This window comes from Cebus imitator, unplaced genomic scaffold, assembly GCF_001604975.1.
Source record: "Cebus imitator isolate Cc_AM_T3 unplaced genomic scaffold, Cebus_imitator-1.0 Scaffold222, whole genome shotgun sequence".
NCBI lineage: Eukaryota > Metazoa > Chordata > Mammalia > Primates > Cebidae > Cebus > Cebus imitator.
The window spans coordinates 1947833-1962723 of NW_016107537.1; the positions used below are offsets into that span (position 1 = coordinate 1947833).

Here is a 14891-nt window from a genome sequence, read left to right on the forward strand (position 1 = left end):
AAATCTTGCTCTGTTTCCCAGGCTAGAGTTCAGTGGTGCGATCATAGTTCAGTGGTGCGATCATAGCTCACTGCAGCCTCGAACTTCTGGCTCAAGTGATCCTCCAGCCTCCCAGGCAGCTGGGACTACAGGTGCGCGCCACCACGCCAGGCTAATTTAAAAATTTTTCTTTTGTGGAGACAGTGTCTCGCTATATTGCCCAGGCTGGTTTCAAACTCTTAGGCTCCAGCGATCCTCCTGCCTCGCCTCCCAAAGCGCTGGGATTACAGGCACGAGTGGCCGCTGCGGTTCTTAACCTGGGTCTTTGAATCACCTCAAGAAGTGTCTCTGAATCTGGGAATTGCAGACAATGTTTCTATGAGGACCTTCATACCGTTCATCGACTCTTCGAAGAGTATGGACTGCATAAGAGCACAGAGCACTGCACGTAGAGAAAATCAGCAACCTCTGCTCCCCACCCTCTGCCTGGATGTGCCTACCTTCACATGGGGTCAAGAGGCGGAAGCGAAACCAGACAGAAAAAAACCTGAGATCAAGGAGGCAGTTTAGGTCCCTAGTGACATGATCTGAAGAGAACTTGGACGGCAGGAGAATCGTTTCACTGTATGGACTCTGGCAGACACAATCCTGCTTTGGGGATCGGATCAGTCGCACACAAGGTGGAAAGAGTCCACAAGTTCTGCCCGGCCGCCGTCTTCCCGCAGCTGCGCAGGCGCAGGGACTGCTAGGCCACCGCGCGCCTACCGCGATGCCCCGCCCCGGCGCGAGGCCGGACGGGAAAGTCAAGATGGACGCGTGCATTTGAACGTCTCGCACGCCTGCCTGCCATTAGAACTCGTACCTGCTGCTGTTGCCCATTCCTCCTCCAGAAAAGGGGAGGGAGAGGGGATGAGAAGCTGCCACGGTCGAGGAGTCACCGTGACGGACCCCGCCGCTGCCCTCGGGCCTCCTCGGCCCCTGCACCACCGGGGAGCAGCCGGGTCTCGCTGCGCCTGACGCGTCCCGAGTTACACAGGTGCGGGCCCGGATCCGCTGCACTTCGGTGAACTGTCGCACGCCGCGTGACTCTAGCACCTGGCCCGAGGCCGATCCGCCCCTGGTGGCCTTAGGGCTGGGAGACTGGGGGACTAGGAACCTGGGGAGGGCCCTGAGCGTGCCCCGGGGCTGAGGGGGTTCCGGGCCTGCGGGCTGGGGTGCTCCTACTCACTGCTGGCAAACCTCTTACCCGAACTGCGCGCTGCATCCAGTGTGCAACCTCGGCTTCTAAATTGGCCTCCAGCCTCTTTGAGCTGGTTTTCTGAGCCCAGGGCTTGTAGCCTGTTGTTTTCACCGTCCCCTAGAACGGCTGCGGGAAGTTCTTCCTTATTGTGAAGACTTAACGCAAGCTCCGGTTGGTGTGCATTTGAGTTCCCCCCTTTTTTTTTTTGGCAAGGTAGTGTTTGTCTGTAGGAATCATTGCTGGTATTTTTATTTATAGCATATGGATTTAATGGTATTTTTATGTGTAGCTGTTTATGTTGCCCCTAACAAGTAAAAATATTTCTAAACGTTTAGGTTATTGTGAAAGTATTAAATATGTGGCCTTAATCAGTACAAAATGATAAATTTTTAACAATTTTATAGATTTCAGCCTGGCGCGGTGGCTCAAGCCTGTAATCCCAGCACTTTGGGAGGCCGAGGCGGGTGGATCACGAGGTCAAGAGATCGAGACCATCCTGGTCAACATGGTGAAACCCCGTCTCTACTAAAAATACAAAACATTAGCTGGGCATGGTGGCGCGTGCCTGTAATCCCAGCTACTGAGGAGGTTGAGGCAGGAGAATTGCCTGAACCCAGGAGGCGGAGGTTGCGGTGAGCCGAGATCGCGCCATTGCACTCCAGCCTGGGTAACGAGTGAAACTCCGTCTCAAAAAACAAACAAACAAACAAACAAAAAAACAATTTTAGAGTTTTCTTTCAAAGTTATAAGAAAATAACATTATAGGCCGGGCGTGGTGGCTCACGCCTGTAATCCAAACACTTTGGAGGCCAACGCGGGTGGATCACCTGAGGTCGGGAGTTCAAGACCAGCCTGACCAACATGGTGAAACCCCGTCTTTAAAAACAAAAACAAAAACAAAAAATAACAAAAAGAAAATAACATTATAAAATTGCAGAACTAAAGTTTTATAAAATCAAAAGTTTGTTGATGTTGGTTATCCTGTTGAATAAAGTATAGGAAGACCAGCTGAATTTTGTTTTCTTGTAAGTTTTGTAAGGCACTTTGTAGTTGTGTTTCAAGTTCAAGTCTTCTCAATACTGCATCCTCCACCTCCCAAAGCTATTATTGTGCTACAGCCTCGCGAGTAGCTGGGATTACAGGCGCCCACTACCATGCCCAGCTAATTTTTTTTTTTTTTTTTGTATTTTTACTAGAGATGGGTTTCTCCATGTTGACCAGGCTTGTCTCGAACTCCTGACCTCAAGTGATCTGCCCGCCTCTGCCTCTCAGAGTGTTGGGATTACAGGCGTGAGCCACGGTGGCCAGCTAAGAGTAACATTTAATTCACAGCAAAATAACTTTGTCACCTTAGAGGAGCTGCATAGGAACTACGTAGGCTTTGGGTGTTTGTGTGGCCATTTAGCTCTCTTGCCCTGTGAGCAGCAAGTCAATATATGGAAACAGTGGGGTTTGCAGCAGATAAAGTGTTTTACTTGCAGAGCCACCAAACTAGAAGACTGAGGAAACTGCAAGTCTGTCTCCCCAAAGAGTTAAGGTCTAGAGGTTTTAAAGAGTTTGGAGGTTAGTGGGCTAAGGTATTGATTGATCGGAGAATGAAGGATGAAGTCCTGATGGAGAGATAAACCACATTCTCATGCTGATGTAGTTCCTTGATGGGGTCTTTAGCCTGCATCATTTCAAAACAAAAGTCTTAGACTCCTAACATTAAAAATGCTATGTATAGAAACATGGTATAAAAGCAGGTACAGGAAAGTGGGTCAAAGGGCAACCAAATTATGCTTGTCTGTACTTTTGTATAAAGCCTGGCTGCTTCCTAACCTTGTGGTGAAAGCTTTAACAGTTCACATTTTTGTAGTAATAAACTGTACTGTAGAGTACAACTTGTCTAAATACTTCATATATAAAGTATGGAAAAATTAGTGTATAGTAGTAGGAAATATGAGATAGGTGGTGTGGGACACAAGTAGTTGTTGCAACTCAGTGGTTTCCTGTAATGGTAACTGTCAGTCTGACTAAAATGTGATAAATGTAATTGCTTGAAAGAATCAGATCTAGAATGCCCTTTGATGTTATGACTACTTACCAACATGATGTAATTATTTGACATTCATGTAAGGATTAATGACTTATGTGTTTATGGTATTTTTATTCTAGTTTTGAGTCTTGAAGCTGACCAGAATGTGTTTGAATTCATACAGAAATAATGTTGATATTTGGAACCCATGTCGAACTTCTATGAAGAAAGGGCAACGATGATTGCAGCCAGGGATTTGCAGGAATTTGTTCCTTTTGGTCGAGACCACTGCAAGCACCACCCTAATGCTTTGAACCTTCAACTTCGCCAGCTGCAGCCAGCCTCTGAATTATGGTCTTCTGATGGTGCTGCTGGCTTGGTGGGATCCCTTCAGGAGGTTACAATCCATGAAAAACAGAAGGTTCCATTGAGTTTCCCATTGAATTTTTGAAATGTAGAGTGATATGATCTACTTGTAATTTAAGGCTACTGAGATGCAACTGAGAGATGAGTTTGATGCCACCTCTAGGGTAGAGTTAAGGTGTGGTAATTTCAATAAGTGTTGAAAATAATGACTTTATTACATTGTCATAGCCACTTCTTTAGATACCCTGTATAACTTGTGGTTTTGTAATGAGAGTCAGGTTCAGCAGTATGATTGTAGTCAATTTTAAACTTTTTTTTTTCACTTAGTATATGGGAACCAGATTTCCTGTTATTTAATGATTAAATGGTAGAGATTAGAAACAGTTCCTGCTGCAGAAGATTTTCATGTTTCTAAAGGAGAGAAGAAATGCCATGAAAGTAGGTAGAGTCATAGTTCTTTTTTTTTTTTGAGGTGGAGTTTTGCTCTTGTTGCCAGGTTTGAGTGCAATGGCATGATCTTGGCTTATCGCAACCTCTGCCTCCCAGGTTCAAGCGATTCTCCTGCCTCAGTTTCCCAAGTAACTGGGATTATAGGCATGTGCCAGCACACCCAGCTAATTTTGTAATTTTTTTAGTAGAGGCAGGATTTCTCCATGTTCATCAGGTGGTCTCGGACTCCTGACCTCAGGAGATCTGCCCGCCTCAGTCTCCCAAGGTGTTGGAATTACAGACGAGTCATAGTTCTTAAGTAGGGGAATGAGATATAAGTGTGTGTCAGAAAATGAATGCCTTCTGCCTTATTCCATTTTCACACCCCTTTGGGATACCAAAATCTCACGGAGGGAAAGTCTGTGTTGTTACAAATGGAAACTTCTCTTTTTTCTATTCATTTTGGTGGGTGGCACAAAGGAAAAGAAGGTGCAGATACACGTGGCTGCGAAGCAGGAAGTCTGCATTGTGCATAAACTCCCCGAGTGATTCCCATGTGCACCTCACTGTTCTTAGTCTACTCTACCTCATATTCTTAATATGTCCTTTTAGTCTCCCAAGCATGTGATTTGATTTTTGGATCTATAGAGAAGGTATACTTTTTGTTTGTTTATGTTTTTGACAGACTTACATAGAGGAATAATATAAAACATTTAATATAGGGAATTATTGAGTAAATTCTTATTCAGGAAATTCTGTAATGTAATGCATATATCCACATCCTCTGTTAATGAGTATACCAAACCTTCTAGAAGTTGTGCTTGAATTGAGTCTTACTCCACAGGCAAATAAATTTTGTTCCAGATTTTTGGAAAACAAAAAAAGAGTGCTTCAATATGTCTTACATGTGTTAATTTTTAAGGAAAGCTGGCAGTTAAGGAAAGGAGTAAGTGAAATTGGAGAAGATGTGGACTATGATGAGGAACTCTATGTTGCTGGAAATATGGTGATATGGAGCAAAGGAAGTAAAAGCCAGGCATTGGCAGTTTATAAAGCGTTTACAGTTGACAGTCCTGTTCAGCAGGTGAGTTGATTTGAATTTTAGGATTTTATTGACTATTAAATGCAATTTTAAAAAAGTTTTTGTTTTAAAATTTAACAGAAATGATAAAAACAGCATAATAATCTCGGCAGCTGGGTGTACATGGTAACATGAGATAATATAACATGAAGTTAATGGCAGGAAAATCAAAATTTCCTTTTTATTTTATATATCATCACTTTTTTTACATTATCCTTTGTCACTTTAATAATCTTTAAACACTCTGTCCTTAAGTAATTCAATTTGTTATTGCTAGCAAAAACGTGTAAGACATTAAGGGTACGTAAATATTTTAACACGATTACTATAATTGATTGCAAAGATTTGAATAAATAAAAATCATGGGGTTTGTAGTGGTAGAGAGAAAGAAAAAAAATCTGATTTGCAACCATTGCGGTTGGCTATTATAACTAACTGTTCTGAAAGTTATAATGAAAAGGAAAGAATTAAGCGTTTGCCGTATTTTTTCAGGAAGATATGCCGTTCATCTCCATTTGATGAAGAAAAACTCTTATAGAAGAATGCTAGCTAATAAATGTAAAAGGAGTTTTAGAATTAGAATATTACCATTTTATAACCTCCAGGGCAATAATTGATTCAAACAAGGGTTGTAAATAGATACTGACACTGTTGGTTGAAAGAATATTACCATGGCACCAACATATCACCCTATGGATTACTTGGTAAATGTGGAGGAACAAATGTACCTCTACTTTGGGGTTATTTGTCAGTCTCCACCTCAATCAAGTGATTGAACTTAGGATAATTAATAGTGACATGGAGAAATAGTATGTGCTTCTAGCTATAATGTGGAATGAAGTACATGATATTATCTACTAAGTTTTCTTCTCAGAAGTACGAATATTTACACCTAGCTTGCAGTTTATAGGAAATATAGGTACTAGAGGATTACATTTTTAAATACCATGAGATAAGGAAGTAGATGAGATGAGAATGGCTAAAGCTTAATAATTATTAAAGCTGGCTTATGGGGATTCATTATCCTATTCTGTTTACTTTGTATTTATTTGAAATTTTCTATTATAAAAAGTTTATAGTCTACATTCTGGTTTCTTTTAAAAAGTAATGAAGAAGGAAAAAAAGGTGGGGATTGTTCTACATTGAAAGAGACTAAAGAGACATCACCAAATCCAGTATTTTTTTGAACCTTGTTAAATGAACTTTGATTGAATCCTGGTTCTAGAAAACTAGCTAAAAAGATATTTTTGGGGAAAATTTGGGAAAGTTGAAAATTACTGGCTAGAAGCTGTTATTAGAGAAGTAGTTTTTTTCTTAGGGATGATGGTTTTATGGTTTTATAGGAGAACATCTTTATTTTTAGAAAAGGCATGATCAAGTATTTAGGGATGAAATGTCATGATGCATGTGCAATTTATTTTCAGATAGCATTCCCCTTCCAAAAATCACATAAGTACACAAATACACACACATAAACAAATATGGCAAAATTTTCATGATTATTGGATTTAGGTGAAATATGTTCGCTGCATTGTTTCAACTTTTACTGAAAATTTTTATAACACAAAGTTGGAGGAAAAACGAATACATTTATAGTAGTTGAATTAGGTTTGGCAAGAGGTTTTGGAAGCTTTGACTAATGTTAAATTTCATATTTGTAAATGCTGAAATCTTTGTACCTGGTCACTGCTTCCTCCCATTCCTCCCATCTGCCATTAACTATTTCCTGATGAGCATTGTATTCTAACTATTTATTGGGAAGGAGAAATTGAATCATCATTCCAACATTTGAGGACATGCGTAAAAGCATTTGTGTCCAGGAGTGTTGAAGCCAATTATATTTTTGATGATAATTTTTTCCCATATAATTCATATAGTTAGTATAGATGTGAAAAGTGCATTTGATGATATCCGAGTAGTTCTTTACTTCTATATTTTCTTTTTTTTTCTTTTTAATTAAAAAATTTTTTTTTAAGATGAGGTTTCACCATGATGAGCAGGCTGGTCTTGAACTCCTGACCTCAGGTGATTCACCCACCTCGGCCTCCCAAAGTGCTAGGATTATAGGCGTGAGCCACCGCGCCCAGCCTTACTTCTATATTTTCATCTTAATTTCTCCAAGGAACAATTGCCTATTTACTAGATTCTGTGGAAGTGCAGTTAGATGTATTATCTCCTTTATCTTAAGATCACGTGTAAGTGTAATCATAAGATTTGGAATTTCAGTCTTTTGATCTGGAAAATATATTGTTTTTAACCTTCTTGCTAATATAAAGGAAGATAATTTTATATTTTGTTTATCAAATAATACCAGGTATGTGTGAATCAGATTTTAGTTGTTCATTCTTTTACTTATCCTGCAAGTAATTTTTTTTTGGGGGGGTTGTTTTTTTCATTTATTTTTTATTTTTATTTTTTAACAGAGATGGGGTGTCACTATGTTGTCCAGGCTAGTCTGGAACTCCTGGGCTTTAGCAATCCTCCTGCCTTGGCCTCCCAAAGTGTTGGGATTGCAGGCATGAGCCACTGTGCCTGGCCTTCTGCAAATATTTAGTCTTACTCTGTTTCAGACATTATGCTGGGACTACAAAGGTGAATGTAGTTTCTACCACTGAAGGACTCATAACCTAGAAAGGAGAACAAACAGATCAACTGAAATACTGTATTCTGAATGCTGTATAATAACTGCATGTCCACAGAGTGATGAGAGCCAAAAGGACTGAGCACCAAAGGGAGGGTTTTTCAAAGAAGATGCTATTTGTATTATAAAATGGTGGCAGAAGGGCATTCTAGGCAGAGGAAATCGCAGCAAAAAGAAGTATGGAAAAAGATGACTTTTTTAAAACTTGGGGCTGTACACAAAGGGTGGGTGTGGAGAGATGCAAGTGAATGCTGGCAGTATAGAGACTAAAGGGCCTTGTATATAAACCAAGGAATTTGGATTTTAAACTGTATGCTGAAGGGAGCCTGCCAAGGATTTTAAAATGAAAGTGATCAATTTTGTGTTTTGAGAAGAGATTGCTTTCTTAGCTATATATATATATGTGTATATATATATATATGTGTGTGTATATATATGTATATATATATATGTGTGTGTATATATATGTATATATATATATATGTATGTGTATATATATATATATATGTATATGGGATTGACTGGAGAGTAGGGAGACTTGTCAGGGGCACTATTTTGTGATTGTTCAGATAAAAGATTGGTGCTTTGCCAAAGAAGAGCTGATAAAGCAGAGGGAGTTATGGAAGGGGTTAGTGATCTTTTAGGTATCAGGGATAAAAGAGATGATAAAATATTTACTTGTAGAGGCTGAGAGGATGGGATTTCATGAAAGGAAGTTAAGACTGTAACAGGTGCATCGTAGATTTTGGACATTTCAGGTTGGAGCATGGCCCTAGTGCATTGTTTTCTTCATGAATTTTCATTTCTTAATCATTAAAATCTCCTACAACTGAACAACAAAACAAACTAATGGGCAGAAGGACTTAAACAGACATTTTTCTAAGGAAGATGTACACATGGTCAATAAGCGCATAAAGATGTGCAACTTTGCTAATCATTAGGCAAATGCAAATTACAACCACAATGAGATACCACTTTACATCACTAGGTTGGCTCTTATTCAAGAAACATAACAAATATTGGTGAGGATGTCCAGAAATTGGAACTCCTGTGCATTGCTGGTGGGAATGTAACAAGTCTGCTGTGGAAAAGTTTGCTGATTTCTCAAAAAGTTGTACATATAGCCAGGCATGGTAGTGCATGCCTGTACTCCCAGCTGTTCGGGAGACCAAGGCAGGAGGGTCACGTGAGCCCAGGAGTTCTAGGCTACTGTGAGCTAGAATCATGCCGTGCACTGCCGTTTGGGTGACAGAGTGAGACCCCGTCTCTTAAAAGAAAAGTTATACATGGAATTACCATTACAATCCAGCAGTTCCACTTCTAGGTATATGCACAATTGAACTGAGAACAGGGACTCATAGATACTTGTACACCAGTGTTTACTGCGGCATTATTTATGATAGCCAAAAGGTAAGGGCAACCTGTGTCCATTGACAGATGAATGGGTAAACAAATGTGGTACATGCAAACAGTGGAATATTGTTTAGCTTTAAAAAGTGACAAAGTTGTGATACATGCCGTATCATGGATCAACCTTGAAAACATTATGTTAAGTGAAATAAAACAAATACAAAAGGACAAGTGTTGTACAGTTTCATTTATATGAGATACCTAGCACAGGCACATTCATAGGGAAAGTGGAAAAAAGGTTACCAGGGCTCAGGGGAGGGGGAAATGGGGAGTTATTGTTTAATTGACACAGAGTTTCTGTTTTAGATGAGGAAAAATTTCTAGAAGTGTACAGTATTGTGCAAGCTCACAAATTGTACTAAGCTCGTAAATTTAATGTTGTTAATGCCACTGAAATGTCTACTTAAAAATTGTTAAAATGGTAATTTTCATATTATGTATATTTGACCACAGTTAACAAAAACATAAAATGCTATTAAATAATCTAATAAGTGATTGTCAAGTATGTCAGTTAAAGTTTAATAGCTTTTTCTAGTTTATATTTTGTAAGATGGGCTTTTAAGAAAGGGAAGAGTTAGTTTTTCTAAATACTTTTTCTAAAGCCATTCTAGAGAGAGTCTAAGAATAAGATCAATTAATTAATCTAGAGATTATAAAATTTGAATAATCTTTTGTTTTGTATAGGATATAGGATTTAGTATGGTTTGAGCCACTATTTGAATTTTTGCTGCAAGGTTTCTATCTAGTAGGTTTTTTGATTCTTCTCTTTTTGTAAAATTTATTTTTCTAATTTAAAATTATCATTCTTATGGATCTTTTCATAAAATTTAATTTTAAACATGTTTTGTTTTTCTTAAATTTATCATTTATTACTCTTATTTTTTCTCATTTTTTTTGTTTCCATGATTGTAAATATTGAGCTGAGGAGGCAAAGTTATTAAGTAGATGCTATTATTATTATTATTTAGATGCCATTAGTTATTAGATGATTATTTACATATAATTTTCTTAGGTAAGCATTTTGTTTTGATTTTAGGCATTGTGGTGTGACTTCATTATATCACAGGATAAGTCTGAAAAGGCCTACAGTAAGTTTCTTTTTGAAATTTTATTTTTCTTATGATGATTCCAAATGTTTATCTCATTGTATTTTTCATTCAAAAGAAGTAGCCACTAGTAATAGTGGTTTACCTTAAGAATCTTTATATTGTGCATTAAATAATTTGTGCTGTTAAGATTGAACTCCTTTGGGCAAAAAAACTTGTGAGTCTTATTGTACCCTTTTTTTTCCAGGTAGCCATGAAATAGAAAAATGCATATGTATATTGCAAAGCTCATGTATTAATATGCATAGCATAGAAGGAAAGGATTACATAGCTTCCTTACCATTTCAGGTAAACAAGTGTTTCAAATTCTGGGGGGCTTTTGTTGGAGAATATTTTTGAATTAATTGGTTTTAGAGTTATGTTTTGTCTCATGTCTTGTAATAAAAAATGTTATTTTTACTCAAATAAAATAACTAAATTTTGGCAACTTTAGTGGTTTACCACTTTCCATACCTCATTGAAAAAATAAGTTGTATAATGCAGTGAATTAAGAAGTCTTGGCCAGGCACGGTGGCTCACGCCTGTAATCCCCGCACTTTCGGAGGCCGAGATGGGTGGATCACGAGGTCAGGAGTTCAAGATCAGCCTGGCAAAGATGGTGAAACCCTGTCTCTACTAAAAACACAAAAATTAGCTGGGTGCAGTGACACTCACCTGTAATCCCAACTACTTGGGAGGCTGAGGCAGGGAATTGCTTGAACCTGGGAGGCGGAGGTTGCAGTGAACTGAGATCACGCTACTGCACTCCAGCCTGGGCAACAGAGTGAGACTCTGTTCTAAAAATAAATAAATAAACAAATAAGGAAGTCTTTTGTGGTATGCTTTTGTTGGTTTAAATGATATGTAAGAACTTTTGGTTATATTAAATAAGGCATCTGAATAATACTAGTCTTTTTTTGTTGCTCATCATATTTTTAAATGCCTAGTGCTATCATTAACACATTGTCACTTTGTTACTGATACTGGCCAGTGGCAGGAATTTCACATTGAACAACTCCACTTTATTAGATTTGATATTATCTTAGAGTTGCTTATTTGAATTACTTTTTAAAAAATTCTGTACTTAATGATTATTTGATTTTGTAAAGCTATTACTAAATTGGAAAGTAAAACATTCTGTAATGTTTCTTTAAAACAGTTTATAAAGGGGTAGGTTCTCTTACTTCTGTCTTTTTCCACTCTTTTACCTGAAAGGTTGCAAACGTTTGGCCCACTAAATATGGATTGTTGTTTGAACGAAGCACTTCTTCACATGAGGTACCTCCAGGTTCACCGAGGTATTCATTTTACTCACTTCAGAATATTATTACTTGGGTTTTGTGTGTGTGATCATTCTGAGGTTTACCTAAAAGTTTGAGATGGTGATAATTTTCATGCTAACAGCATAGATATATGCCTCTCGTCTCAGTACAAGTTGAATATCCCTGATCCAAAAATCTGAAATTCTCAAAAATCTGCAAGTTTTTGAGCTCTAGCATGACACTCAAAGGAAATGCTTATTGGAATATTTCAGGTTTCGGATTCTCAACTTGTGGTTACTCTTATCAAAAAGATAATATATCATGATCAAGTGGGTTTCATCCCAGGGATGGAGTGATGGTCTAACATATACAAGCCTTTTTTTTTTTTAATTTAAAATTTAATTTCTTTCTTTCGGCCGGGCGCGGTGGCTCAAGCCTGTAATCCCAGCACTTTGGGAGGCCAAGGCGGGTGGATCACGAGGTCAAGAGATCGAGACCATCCTGGTCGACATGGTGAAACCCCGTCTCTACTAAAAATACAAAAAATTAGCTGGGCATGGTGGCGCGTGCCTGTAATCCCAGCTACTCAGGAGGCTGAGGCAGGAGAATTGCCTGAACCCAGGAGGCGGAGGTTGCGGTGAGCCGAGATCGCGCCATTGCACTCCAGCCTGGGTAACATGAGTGAAACTCCGTCTCAATCAATCAATCAATCAATCAATAAATAAATAAATTTCTTTTTTTCTTTTTAAAAGACAGGGTTTCACCATGTTGGCCAGGCTAGTCTTGAACTCCTGACCTCAGGTGATCCGCCCACCTCAGATATATACAAGTCAATAAATATGACACATCACATAAACAATTAAAAACCAGGCTGGACGCGATAGCTCACGCCTAAAATCCCAGTACTTTGGGAGACCAAGGCAGGTTGATCACAACTTCAGGAGTTCAAGACCAGCCTGACCAACATGGTGAAACCCCATCTCTGCTCAAAATACAAAAATTAGCTGAGTGTGGTGGCGCGCACCTGTAATCCTGCTACTCAGGAGGCTGAGGCAGGAGAATTGCTTGAACCTGGGAGGTGGAGGTTTCAGTGAGCTGAGATTGTGCCAGTGCACTCCAACAAAGACTCAGTCTCAAAAAACAAAACAAAAAAAGAAATGAGATCGAGGAGTATGCAAAGGCATACAGAGTGTTTTAATGGACTTTGCAGGCTCAGAAGGGGCAGGGTGGAAAGAAGGTGTGGGATTAAAAAAACTGCATTTTCCATATAACATACACTACTTGGGTGACAGGTACACTACAATCTCAGAATTCACCAGTATATAATTCTGTGTAACCAAAAGCCACTTGTACTCCCAAAAGAATTAGGGTTTCTCAATTGTTTGTGTAAAACAAATAATCCAAAGTCTGAAGAAATCTGAAACCCAAAATACTTCTAGTCCCAAGTATTTCAGATAAGGGATACTCAGCCCATATGTACACTCATGTGCTCTGTATACTTGGCACTTAATTAGCTTTTTTCCAGTCCAAGTGGTAAAATTGAATATGCAAATAAGTAGCTTAAAATAACAAGATTCAATTCTTAGTGCTGCCATTTTCTCAATGTGGCGCTTTGAGCAGATCATTATTGCTTTCTTATCTATAGTTTCCTTACCTATTACTGGAATGTTATCATTTATCTTTTAGGACTTACGCAAAGATTAAGCTAGCTAAATGTATATTGGCTTTGACACAGGGCCTAGTATGTATAGGTATGCAATAAAAAATGGTAGATGTTTATTAGTGTTGTGTTTATCTTGTCTCCCTGTGAATTGTGAACCCATTGAAGGGCAGCAACATACATTTCATGTTGTAGTGCAAGAGGCAAACACTTGCTAAGTCTTAAATAAATTACTTACAGATTTTAATCTCTTTCTGCTTGGAAAGAAAGCCTGTCTTCACTCCAAAAAAAATCATTACTGGCTGGTCCGATGGTAGTGGGTTATCAGAACTTATTAACAAATAAAGTTCCTAGCCGGGTGTAGTGGCTCCTGCCTGTAATCCAAGCACTTTGGAGGCCAAGGTGGGCGGATCACCTGAGGCCGGGAGTTCAAGACCAGCCTGACCAATATGGTGAAACCCTGTCTTTCTTTAAAAAAAAAAAAAAAAAAGAAATAAAGTTCCTTAAAAAACTGTAGGCTTTTGGCAGGGTATGGTGGCTCACGCCTGTAATCCCAGCACTTTGGGAGGCCAAGGTGAGTGGATCACCTGAGGTCAGAGTTCGAGACCAGTGTGGCCAACATGGTGAAACCCTGACTCTATTAAAAATACGGAAAGACTAGCCAGGAATAGTGGTGTGTGCCTGTAATCTCAGTTATTTTGGAGGTTGAGACAGGAGAATCGCTTGAAATTGGGAGGTGGAAGTTGAAGTGAGCAGAGATTGTGCCTCTGCACTCTAGCCTGGGCAACAGAGTGAGACTCTGTCTCAAAAAAAAGAAATAGAAAAAGGAAAAAAATAGGCTTTTAATTTACTTGAAGCAGTTTTTTTTCTTCCTTTTTTTAAAAGTGCACTTCTTTGTCAGCAGGTATGGGAGAATAAATTTCTTTCTTAGCTGCCAAAGACACACTGCCAGTAAGAGAGATCAATAAAAAAAGACTGCTTTGTGCACATTACTCCATCAGTTCTGTATTGTAATGACTACTGTGTGCAGAAATTCCCTGCGCTATATTGATTTCCCTTTGTCCGTGCATTGATAGAATGACTCTAAGGAGAGAGATTTCTAGGAGTAAAATAGAAGATAATGTGAACAATATTATGTACAAAGTTTAGAAGATTACATTTTGAGATGGTAGGTTTCTAGTTGCTTGTGTAATCTGGAGAAGATACTTCTTTGCAAGAAAAGTGCAAAATATGTGCAGAGACATATTCATATTGTATTGGTAATTAATTGATTATTTATTTGTTTATTGCTAGAGAACCTTTACCCACTATGTTCAGCATGCTGCACCCACTAGATGAAATAACTCCACTTGTTTGTAAATCTGGAAGTAAGTATATTTTTATATTCTTTTAGATAAGCTCTTTTTTTTTTTTTTGACTTTGGTGAGGGGAGATTGTACAGGAGGTTGTAATGAAAACTGACATTTTATAAAAATAATATAATGTAAACATTTTACAAAATAATTTCTACAAAATAGAAATTAGGAATTTCTTGAATACTTTGGTATTAACTGCTCAACAGTTATTTTAGTAAAAATAAGGCATATAAATCAATGAGGAGTACTGATATATTTATTAACCTACCTGTAGATGACTGTTCTTTAATAAGTAAATGAATGATACTTAGATGAAGTAAAGTTTATTTTTTGTTGTTTTTTTGGGTTTTTTTTTTTTTTTTTTTT

The 14891-nt window shown here is 38.4% G+C and overlaps 1 protein-coding gene across 1 annotated transcript in view; it reads left to right on the top strand.

The window, feature by feature from the left end:
* Nucleotides 1–751: 751 nt before the first annotated feature.
* ANAPC1 (anaphase promoting complex subunit 1) overlaps nucleotides 752–14891 on the top strand; it is a 115020-nt gene continuing 100880 nt past the window's right edge. Inside the window, exons 1-7 of the mRNA XM_037727201.1 lie at nucleotides 752–1015; nucleotides 3421–3657; nucleotides 4954–5115; nucleotides 10200–10251; nucleotides 10457–10557; nucleotides 11464–11546; nucleotides 14464–14537. Coding sequence (XP_037583129.1) covers nucleotides 3445–3657; nucleotides 4954–5115; nucleotides 10200–10251; nucleotides 10457–10557; nucleotides 11464–11546; nucleotides 14464–14537 — 685 coding nt within the window. The 5' untranslated portion in view covers nucleotides 752–1015; nucleotides 3421–3444. The remainder of the gene's footprint in view (nucleotides 1016–3420; nucleotides 3658–4953; nucleotides 5116–10199; nucleotides 10252–10456; nucleotides 10558–11463; nucleotides 11547–14463; nucleotides 14538–14891) is intronic.